The following is a 12,181-nucleotide window of genomic DNA, read 5'->3' as shown; positions in this document are numbered from 1 at the left end:
TGTTTCCTGCTTTCCTGGGACAATGCCAGCTCTTTATCAGCGTGAGAGCAGCTGATTTCCCCACTGACCGGGATAAGGTGGGGTTTGTGTTAAGCCTTCTTTCGGGCGATGCAGCTCGTTGGGGCACGCCTCTGCTGGCTCAACCTAGTCCATTGTTGGACAACTTTGTGGGGTTTTCTGATCATATGCGTCTTATGTATGAGGATCCTATAAAGACGCAAACTGCTACTCGACGCCTGATAGCTCTGAGGCAGGGTCAACGCCCCCTACAGGGCTATATCAGCGATTTTCGGCTTCTTAGCCAGGATTCCACCTGGAATGAGGCTGCGCTTGTGGATGCCTTCCAGGATGGATTGTCGGAGGAGATGTTGGATGAGCTGGCCCGTGTGGATATTCCCTCAGACCTGAATGGGCTGATCCATCTCTGCCTGCGGATCGATGCTCAGTTGCAGCAGCGAAGGAGTTGCCGTGCCATCCCACAGACCCCTGCAGCCCCTGTTGTGCGTGAGCCCCCAGTTCAAAGGGAGGAGCCAATGGAGCTGGGTGCCACCAGGTCTCATCTATCGGTGACTGAAATGAACAGACGACGATCGGGGGGGTTGTGTTTTTACTGCAGGGACCCTGGGCATTTGGCTGCTTTTTGCCCAAAGAAGCAACAGCGGGCATCAGTGACCGAGTCTGCCCCGAGAAAGTCCCCTACTTTTCTGTCGGGAAATGCCCCAAGCCCGATCTAGACGGTGTGATAGATCGGGCGTCCCACAACAACACTGAGCAACGTCTTTCCGATGCTGCCTGTGGACCTCCACGGCATCTGATATTGGAAGCATGTCTGATCCTTCCTGGCAAGCCAGAGGGGATTCCAGTCCATGCTTTAATTGACTCTGGGGCCACTGCAAATTTTATGGACTCAGCATTTGTGACCAAATGGGCTGTTCCCCAGTGCCCAGTGGATCCGCCCATGTTAGTGGAGACTATCGATGGTCGAGTGCTCCTGTCTGGGCCAATTACGGCCGCCACACAACCATTATGTATGGCCATCAGTTCCCATGTGGAGGCCATCCAGTTCTATATCACCTCAGATCTGCATTTCCCCGTGGTCTTGGGACTGGCGTGGCTCCGGGCGCATGACCCACAGATCTATTGGTCACAGAACCTGGTCACCTTCCCAAGCTTGCAGTGCGTGGACCAAAGCTGTGCCTCCCTTCTTCGCCGTCCCTACAGGATGGCTCTGATCTGTCTGAAACTCAGACAGACCCCCCAAACAGCTGAAAAGCGACAATCCTTCAGGAGCTTCCAAAGGCTGTGTTGTCCCACCGCGATGCTGGCCCCGCCCCCTATCATGAAACTTCTTAATACCGGCCACTATGGCCAGAGCCTCCTTGTCTATTTGTGCATAATTGTAGGACAGTGTCCTAGAATAATAAGCAATGGAAGCTTGTCTCCCATCACCCATCAAATGACTCAACCCGGCCCCTATCCCATATGGTGATTCATCACAAGCAATGCAGAAAGGCAGCTTTTCCTGAAAATGGGTGAGTACTGAGTTTGAAGACAGCAGTGATTTGACTGCCGAGAAGCTTTTCTCTTTTTTTTAATTGAAAAGTTTTACAATACATTTTTTTAACAAAACAAAACCCCTCCCCAGCCCCTCCCCTCTCCCCAACCCTCCCCAACACCTCCCTCCCTTCCCCCTCCCCCCTCCCCAACTTCCCAGAGCTCAATACAGGGTATAAAAATACAAACAATCATAATCTACCTTATGCAAACAACAATAAACTATTAAATCTATCGCACTTTAACTCTTAATAAAATAACTACAAGCTAGTTATACATCATATAAATCCACTACTTATTCAAATGCTAAGTAAAACTTTTTAGTCCGATATTTATTCTGGATATAATCAATCCATCTTCTCCACTCCACAATATATCTCTGTTGCGACTGGTCTTTCAAATACGCTGAAATCTTTGCCATTTCCGCCAGGTTGGAAACTTTTAAAGTCCATTCTTCTATAGTCGGCAGTTCTTCCTTCTGCCAATATTGTGCTACTAAAAGTCTTGCTGCCGTAATTAAATTCAACATCAACTTAGTGTCCACAACAGTAGTATCAGTAATAATGCCCAGTAAAAACAGTTGCGGACAAAACTTTATCCTTTTCTTAAATATCTTTTGCATGTTCCACCAAATTTTAATCCAAAAAGCTTTAACCCTTTTACAAGTCCACCATATATGAAAATACGTTGCATCTTCACCACCACACCTCCAACATTTGGGCTGGCAGTTCGGATACATACTTGCTAATTTTTTAGGATCTAAATGCCACCTATAAAACATCTTATAAAAATTCTCTCTTACGTTTTGAGCTTGCGTAAATTTTACATTTCTCACCCAAATCTTTTCCCAGGTATCCATTGTAATGACTTCTTGAAAATTCTGAGCCCACTTTATCATACAATTTATTTATTATTTATTAATTTAATTTGTATACCGCCCTTCTCCCGAAGGACTCAGGGCGGTGAACAGGGCAATACATAATAAAAACAAGATACAAAAATTAAAAATTATTAAAAGTAATTAAACAATGATGCCCGTAATAAATTAATACAGATTAAAAGTTAAGTCAATTTATAAAACCCAACCCCATCCCATCAGGTCAGGCCGGCTTGTTCAAAAAGTTCTGTCTCTGAGTCAATTTCTATCAATGCAAGATATATCCTTTTAATATGTGCTTGGCCTTGATCTCTAATTTGCTTTACCAGATTTTCATCAGTCATTGAAAAACCAATTTTCTGGTCTTCTTTCCACCTGGCCTGTAATTGCCTATACTGAAACCAAGTTTGTACAATCTTTTCTTCTCTTAAAATATTATACGGCTTTAAATGCCATACATTCCTTTACAAACTTAAAATTTCCTTGTATGTAGTCACATCATGTTTAAACCCCACATTTATATTTTCTATTGCGTGTTTCGGTATTGCCCATATAGGTATCTTATAATTTAACTTATGTCTATACTTTTTCCAAACTCGCAACAGAGCATGTCTTAAAACATGTACCTTGAACACATTATCCACCTTCTTATCATACAATAAATATGCATGCCAACCATATAACAAATCATGGCCTTCAAGATTTAATAATCTCACTTGTGTTAAATTAATCCAATCACTTATCGCTGACAAAGCAGCAGCTTCATAGTATAGTTTAAGATTAGGCATTTTAAGACCACCTCTCTCACGCGTATCCTGCATAATCTTAAATTTAACTCGTGGCCTTTTCCCTGCCCAGACAAATTTATTAATACCCTTTTGCCATTCTTCCAAATTTGAGTCCTTTTTAAGAATAGGTATCATTTGAAATAAAAATAAAAATTTTGGCAAAACATTCATTTTCACTGCTGCAATTCTTCCCAATAAGGATAATTGTAGTTTTTTCCAACTATCCAATTCTTTTTGAACTTTTCCCCATAATTTTTCATAATTATTTTTATATAGCTTTACATTTGAGGGTGACAAATATATCCCCAAATATTTAACCCTTTTAACAATTTCAAATCCCGTTAACTCTTCTAAAACAGCCTTTTGTGATACTGTCATATTCTTAGACAACATTTTAGTTTTTTGTATATTAACCTTGAATCCAGAAACTTTCCCATATTGCGTTATTATCTCCATCAGTTCTACAACTTAATCTTCAGGCTGAGTTACCGTAACAACCAGATCGTCTGCAAACGCCCTCAGTCTGTAATCCTGATCTCTTATTTGAATTCCCCTAATTTTTTCCGAGTCCCGTATTTTAATCAATAATATCTCCAATGTTAAAACAAATAATAAAGGTGACAACGGGCACCCCTGCCTTATACCCTTTTCAATGTTACATGCTTCCGTCAAACTATTATTAACTATTATGCGGGCTGTTTGCTTTTGATATAATGCCCTAATTGGTTGTAAAAATTTATCTCCAAAGTTCATTTTATCTAATACTTTTAACAAAAATTGCCAATCCAATTGATCAAAGGCTTTTTCAGCATCCAAAAAGATCAACGCTGCAGGGATCTGATTGTTTCTTTCCAAAAATTCCAACAAATCAACTACATGCCTCACATTATTTTTCATTTGTCTACCACTTATAAACCCAGTTTGGTCACCATGAATTACTTGTTGTAATACCCTCATTAATCTGTTAGCTAAAACCTTAGCAAATATCTTGTAGTCCGTATTCAAAAGTGATATTGGCCTATAATTTTTTGCTTGGGTGACATCCTGGTCTTCCTTCAGAATCAAAGAAATAAAAGCAGTTTTCCAAGACGGGGGCACCCCTCCTCCCATTTGAATTGTCTGAAACAATTCCCTTAATGGCTTTACCATCTCTAACTGTAAATTTTTGTAATACACAGCAGTCAATCCATCCGTACCTGGCGCCTTACCCACTTTCAATTGTTTCTTCCTCAGTTATCAATTGATTCATCTCTTCCTTTTGTTCTTGTGTAAGCACAGGAATATTAGCATTCATCAAATATTCATCAATATCTACCTCACTAATCTTATCTCTAGCATATAACTTAGAATAAAAATCAACAAAAGTCTTCTTAATAAGACTCTGCTGATACACTACCTTACCCTTATGTTCTATTCTATCTATATTAGAAGCCCTTTGCTTCTTCCTTAACAAATAAGCTAACCATCTACATGGTTTATTGGCATTGCAAAAAGTATTATGTCTAACATACCGTAAGTTAGTTGCCACTTGATCAGCCATCAATTTGTCGAACTGTCCCCTTAATAAATTAATTACCTCTTTAATTTTCACATCCGATGGGTTCAAAATTAAAGCCTTTTCTTTTTCCCTAATTTCATTCTTTAATTCCTTCCTCCTGAATTCCAAATTGCGTCTGTATTTGTTATTCAAATATATTAATACACATCTCATATAAGCTTTACTTGCATCCCAGACCATTTCAATAGAAGTGCCTTTATGCATATTAATTTTAAAAAAATCCTTCATCTGTTTTTCACATTCTTCCACATTTTCCTGATTTCTAAACAAATTCTCATTTAGACGCCACAAACGCCTATCTCTATTATCTTTTTCTATCTCTAACCAGACTGGACTATGATCAGACATAGTTCTTGGACAAATCTTAATCTTCTTAATCCTAGAAAAGAAATCATTAATAATTAATATAAACTCAATCCTAGAAAAAGATTGATGTCTATCAGAAAAAAAAGTATAGTCCTTCTCTTGCAAATTTCTTTGTCTCCAAATATCTCGCAATTCCAAATCATCCTTCATTTCAAAAAAAGATTTAGGCAGTTTAGCATGACTTGGTATACTTTTAAAAAAACCCCTCTTGTCCATTTGTACATCCAAAACACCATTCCAGTCCCCCATAAAAATAAAAGATTTATAATCCCACTGAGTAATCTTGCTGTGTAGTAAACTATAAAAGTCTGCTTGTTGTTGATTAGGAGCATATAATCCAACCAGAAGTGTTTTCTTGCCTTTTATTAACAGTTCAATTATAACATATCTTCCTTGTTTATCTGCTTCAATTAACTCCGCTGTCAAGGTATTCTTAACATAAACAACCACTCCATTTTTCTTATCCGTTGCAGAGGCAATAAAATGTGTACCCAGTCTTGAATTTAATAAGTACTTTTGATCCGTAACTCTAATATGTGTTTCTTGTAAACAAATAACATCATTCTTAAATTGTTTTAAATATTGAAAAACTTTCTTTCTCTTCTGTGGTGAATTTAAGCCATTAACACTCCAGGTTAGAAACTTTGTCGCCATCCTTCGCGACCCGAAGCTTTTGGAGCGCTTCTTCCAAAATCACCTGCACTCTCTTAGGTCGCGCTCCTCCCACAGCTTCACTATAAGTAAGTTTTGGAGGTGCCATCTTGACTTTCTGCTGTTCTTGTTCTTGCTCTCGTCTCATTCGTCTCAAAGCAGCACGCGTCATCCTCTGGTCTCTGGCCTCCTCCGATGATAATGAAATTTGATCCACTCCTGTAGCTTTCTCATCTATCTGCATTGTTCCTTCAGCACCTTGTAAATTCTCACTGTATAATTGAGGCTCTCCCTCACCATTCTTCTTTGTAGATTCCAAAAGTGGTATGGGGACTGCTTTTAAAACATTACTATAAAAATCACGTGCCTGCAACACTGTAGTAAGACGATGTCTCATGCCTTCATGAATCACCACCATACCCACTGGTATCTCCCATCTGAACTTAATATCACGTCGTCTTAATTCTTTTTTTTATTTAAAAAGTTTTACAATACATTTTGACTTTAATCCCCCCCTCCCCCACCCCCACCCAACCCTCCCTATCCCTTCCCCCCATTCCCTCCTCCCCCCCGACTTCCCAGAGCTAAATACAGGGTATAAAATCAAAAAACAAACATAAGCACCCCTATGTTATCAGCAATAAACTATTAATTCTATCTCCCTCTAGCTCATGTAAAATGAATACAAACAATATTAATATTACAAATAAAGTAAAAAAGAGAAAGAGAAAAACAGAAAAAGAGCTTTACTCAGAATAGATTTTCTTAATCCCAGTCCTTATTCATATTAATTTCAAAAAAAAGAAAGAAAAAAAAACTTTCACCTACTATTTACATTCTCCAACCTTTCTCTAATTTCTAAACAAATTCTCAGTTATGCGCCAAAAGCGCCTATCTATTAACCTTAATAATCTCCAACCAAACTAAATCATAATCAAAAATAATTCTTGCATGTATCACGCCAAATGTCTCGCAGTTCCAAGTCATCCTTGAGTTCAAATAAAAAGAGTAAAAAAAAAAGGTTTAAGCAGTCTGTAAGACAACTTGTTGTTAATTAGGAGCTTGCATGGGTCATTCTTAGTTCAACACATACTTTTAGTCCATAACCCTAATATACTTTTCTAACAAGCAAATAACATCCATCTTAAATTGTGTTAAATATTAAAAAAAAACTTTCTTTCTCCTCTATGATAAATTTAATCCATTAACATTCTAATTTAAAAATTTAATCACCAATCTTAACGCCCCAAAGCTTTTGGAGCACGTCTGTCATGACCCCCAAAACTTCTTTGGACCGCGCCCCTCCCACATCTTCACTGTAAGTACACTTTGGAGATTCCATAACTATCTGCTGGTCTTGCTCTTGCTCTCGTCTCGCTCTTCTTAGGGCGGCACGCGTCATCCTCTGGCCTCCTGCAACATCCGATGAAACTGTATCTTGATCCCCTCCAACACCATTGTCCTCTATCTGTCTGTCTGCAACATCTTGAAGCTTTCCCTCGCCGTATCCCTTTACAGCTTCCAAAAATGATAGGGGGGTTGCTTTTAACACATTGCTATAAAAATCACGTGCCTGGGCCACATTAACCAGACGATGTCTTTTACCTTCATGCGTCACCACCAGTCCAACTGGAATCTCCCATCTAAACTTAAAATCACATTTCTTAAGTTCCTGTACTAAAAATGCAAAATCTTTCCTTCTCCTTAAAATCTTCGGAGGAATCTCTTTTAAAACCAAGACTTCTTGCTCAGCCACTACCAGTTTAGTATCATAAGCAACTTGAATGACTTCATCTCTAATTACTCTCTTTGTAAAATAGACCACCACATCTCTGGGTAACTTCCTTTGTCTTGCAATCCATGAATTTACACGAAAGATTTTGTCCATATTTCCCTCAATTTCAGATGCTGGCTGGCCCAATACCCCTTCCAGAGCCTCAGAAATCAGCTGCTTTAAATCTTCTTTACAGTTCTCCTTTAAACCCCTGATTCTAATAGCATACTGCATCTGATGATACTGAGCAAGGCTCAATTCTCCGTCCATTTTATCCCTTATATTTTCATTTTCTAATACCTTTGCTTCTAATATAGAGTTCTTTTGACTGAGATCCTTCACTTTTACATCCAGCTGTTGCACACATTCAGCTACAGATTCAATCATAGACAACATGTCCACCCTCATTGCTCTAAACTTCTCTTCCATCTTCTTCTCCTCCAATTTCTCCATTTTCTCCTCCATTTTCTCCTCCAACTTTTTCAACTTTTCATCCATCATGTCAGACATCAATTGTGAATGCTTTCCAAGAGCATCTTGTAAATCCTTAAGCGTCAATGCCGGAGGAGGTGCAGGAGGAAGCAAAGCTTGCAATGAGGTCTGTTGCACCAGGGAAGACCCCGCACTCCGAAGAGCTTTAGAGGTTTTAGCCGCCATCTTCCCCCACTTTCACTTATTGCGCACTTTCACTTTAAAGCTATAAAATCCATTGAGCTAGAGAGTAAAGATAAGAGTCCACATCACCTTGACCTCCTGTACTGCTCTGCCTGCATCTTGATAATCAAAAGTATTTCCTTTTGGCAGGGGTGGTTGCTAACGCCTGGCTCTGCTCCATAAATCCCGGAGCATGGGCGCTGCGCAGCTCGGAGCAACCCAGGCTTCGGGGGGGGCCTCAATCCTTCAACCGCCCAAACTCTCAGCTCACGTCGTCTTAATTCTTGTGCCAAAAAGGTGAATTCCTTCCTTCTCCTTAGGATTCTTGGAGGGATCTCTTTTAAAATCAAAACTTCTTGCTCAGCAATTGCAAATTTAGTATTGTAAAAGGCTTGAATAACCACATTTCTAATTGCTCTCTTTGTAAAATAAACCACCACATCTCTGGGTAATTTCCTTTGTCTTGCAATCCACGAATTAACACGGAAAATTTTGTCTATATCTTCCATAATTGCATCTGCTGGTCGCCCCAGCACACCTTCCAAAGCCTCGGAAACTATTTTCTTCAAATTTTCTTTAGAATCCTCTTTTAAGCCTCTAATTCTCACAGCAAACTCCATCTCATGGTACTGTACCGAGGTCAAGTCACTATCAATTTTATCCACCACATTTTCAGTCTCTGTCATTTTTGCATCTAATCTGATATTATTTTGGCTGAGGTCTTCCACTCTCTCGTCCAAGCGTTCTATGCATATAGCCATGCCTTGAAATGCAAGTAAGATGTCTGCCCTTATTTCTGTTAACTTCTCATCCATCAGCTCTGTAAGCTTTTCATCCAAAAGCTCAACTAATTGTTGTGATTGCTTTTTCATAGCCTCTTGCAACACATCCTGCAAATCTTTAACTGTAAAAGTTGGTACAGGTGCAGGTGCAGGTGCAGAGGGAGGGGGCATTGAAGCTTGTAATGAAGATTGCTGCACCGGAGAAGCCCCCGCGCTTCTAGGAACTTTAGAAGATTTGGCAGCCATTTTCCCTCACTATTGCCTGCTACGCACTTTCACTTTCAAATTCCACAAAGTCCATTGAGTTAAAGATCATAAATTCACTTTCACCTGAATCTCCTGTATCACTCTGCCTGCATCCAGGTTCTCTAAAGTTCTCTCTTGCTGGCAGGGATGGTTGCGGACGCCCTGCTTGGCTCCAAAAAGCCCAGAGCAGAGGCGCCCCGCAGTCCGGAGCAAACTCAGGCTTCGGGGGGGCTCAATACTTCAGCCACCAGAACCTTAGCTCTGGCGGCCCCGGAGAGCTCTACCCCTACCTGAGCGCTCACCCCCTCTTCTTCTCCCGAGGAGCGGGCTTCCGAGCCGTCGAAACAGCTGATCGGCGCTGTTTTCAGCGGCTCTACGGAGCCGGCGGGGCTGACAGCCAGAATGGCTGCCTGCGGCGACGCCTTGCCACCCGGAAGTCCCCAAGAAGCTTTTCTCATGGACGTTCGTCCATTGCCACTTTGCCTGTTTGTCCAACATAACAGAAGGAGCCCCAAACACTGCTCAGTTTCTATTTATCCGGGCTGCCGCTAGTCGGCAGCCAATGAGATTAAATAGTAACTTCCTGCCTTAAAATGTAAAGTAACAACTCCGGAGACAAGCTGTCTGGAGTTTAACCATAATGGCTGTTAACCATTACACACACAGTTTACAAGCAACTTATCTCAATACATAACAATGACGATGCCAAAAATGGTGAAATATGCATTGTGTTGTCACCATACAAGCTCTGCTCTTTTGTGCCTGGCTACAGTCCTGGTCTGATGCTGAACAAGGACAATTGTAACTGGCAATTCTCTCCCCCTAAGCAATGTGGTCATAAAGTGTGACATCATGAAAATATACTTCTTTACATATACTATTTTTTTCTTTAGTATATTTTTTATTTTCTGCACATACAAATTTTATTTTTTTTGTATTAGTTTTTATGGTTGTAAATTGTAACCTTTAATACTATAAAAAATTTGGAGGTAAGCACGGTATCACGTGACTGCTCCGACTGATGACTGAGGCAGTTGCCTCAGTCCAAGTTGCCCTGGTTAATAGGTGAATCCAGCATAATCACAATTTTCTACATTTAAAACCTCTAAAACCCATTATGGAGAAATAGAAGATGAGAAGCAAGTACATATGTATAATGGAAAACCAAGTTTTGGAAATGACAGTTGTAAATGTACCAGGCTGCTGGGTCATATAGTATCATTATGTTTAGTTTATAAAATCCTAATTAAAAGTAGAGGGCTCTGAGACTCACATGACGTTCAGTGTAGAATGCTATGTTAAAGCAAAACTCATGGAGAGTAATCTAGGTCTCCCTTACTGAATGGAAATTAATAAATTGCAATAAAATCTATTTCTATTATTTATGTCATTAATCCTGGAAACACAGATACCCAAAACAAACCACCCCCCCAAGCTGAGATGGAATCTTTCTTTGCAACACAACACATTTTAAACTCTCTTATATCCAGTGAATGCTATGCTGTTTAGAGGGTTTATTTTTCTAGACTTGATAAAACATGAAAAACAAACAACTTCAAAAATGATGACTATATTACATATTGTTTTCTTTGTCACAATAACAAAATGGAAATGACCTACAGCATGGCTGGAGCCATGGTTTCCAGATGATATTGTAGAAAGACAGCTGTTGTGGGACAGGAGTGAGAGTTTTGCGATGCTCTTCTCTGGCTTTGTTTATTCTCTCAAGAATTGTGTAAAATTGTGGTTCACTGTCTGCTGACAGAAGCATGGCTTCTGAAGGGTCTCTTGAGAGATGATACAGTAGAGGAGGATCATGATGGGTGACCCCTTCTCCAGAACATGGACAGTACTTAATATGATAACAGGCTCCAGATCCTTCAGGTTGGAAAATTGGGGTCACATAATGGGCTTTCCACACCTTTCCACCTGATGGGAAAGAATCTGATTGATTAAAATGGAAGCGAACAATGAACAAGTTTTAAACAGTCTAGTTTTCACCAGTATAACTGTTTCAATTCTAGTGTGGCCATTGAGACAAGCAATCTTGTTATGTTGCCTGTATTCATGTATTCATTTTCATGGAAGCCCATGAAATTTGAGCAAGTTGATGGTTCCCTGGTGGGTGGGGTCTAACTGCCTTCTAGTTGACTGAACCGGGGCACCTGAGGCTAGGGGACCACCAAAAGACTATTAGGTTTGTGGTCACCCCCAAAATGGCCAAGGCGGCAATTTTAGGATTGTCCTGGCTAGGTAAGTGGAGCACCAAGGTCCATTGGGAGAAAACTGCAAAGTGAGTAGTAATGAAAAGGAAGAGCCTGACCTCCCAGGGGTAAAGAAGGGTGGGTCCATACCAGAGAGAAAGGTAAAAGGAAACCCCAAATGCAGCAAGGCTACATCAGATCAGGGGGAGGAGCAGCAGAGAATATTGAGAAGGAGTGTGACGTGCTGTCCCCTCATTGCCCCACAGACTGTACCATTGAGATTCTGCCTGGACTGAAACTCCCAAAGCAAAAAATGTATTCCATGACTCCAAGGGAAATGAGGGAGCTGAGGGACTACATCAATAAGAATTTGGTGAGGGGATTTATCCAAGCAGCAAAATCCCGAGTGGCAGCCCCTGTGCTATTCAAAAAGAAGAAAGAAGAAAGCTATTAGACTGTTACGAGGACAATTTGATAAATTAATGGCTGATCAAGTGGCGACCAATCTGCGGTTTGCTAGGCATAATACTTTTTGCAATGCTAATAAGCCAGGCAGATGGTTGGCTTATAGACTGAGGAAAAAACAAAGGGCATCTAATATAGATAAGATTGAGCATAAAGGAAGGGTTGTGTATCAACAGAATCTTATTAAGGATGCCTTTGTGGATTTTTATTCGAAATTATATACTAAAGAGGACATTAATGCAAAAGATATTGATACGTATTT

At 40.2% G+C, this 12,181-nt stretch overlaps 1 protein-coding gene across 1 annotated transcript in view; it reads right to left on the bottom strand.

Annotated features, from left to right (window-relative positions):
• Positions 1–9,639: 9,639 nt before the first annotated feature.
• Positions 9,640–12,181, bottom strand: part of LOC308667822 (arylsulfatase D-like) — a 65,450-nt gene continuing 62,908 nt past the window's right edge. Inside the window, exon 10 of the mRNA XM_081327337.1 lies at positions 9,640–11,179. Coding sequence (XP_081183463.1) covers positions 10,824–11,179 — 356 coding nt within the window. The 3' untranslated portion in view covers positions 9,640–10,823. The remainder of the gene's footprint in view (positions 11,180–12,181) is intronic.

This window comes from Vipera berus (genome assembly GCF_964194415.1).
Source record: "Vipera berus genome assembly, chromosome: 4".
Lineage (NCBI taxonomy): Eukaryota > Metazoa > Chordata > Lepidosauria > Squamata > Viperidae > Vipera > Vipera berus.
The sequence above is the reverse complement of the archived record's forward strand: the minus strand, read 5'-3'. Positions and strand labels throughout refer to the sequence as shown.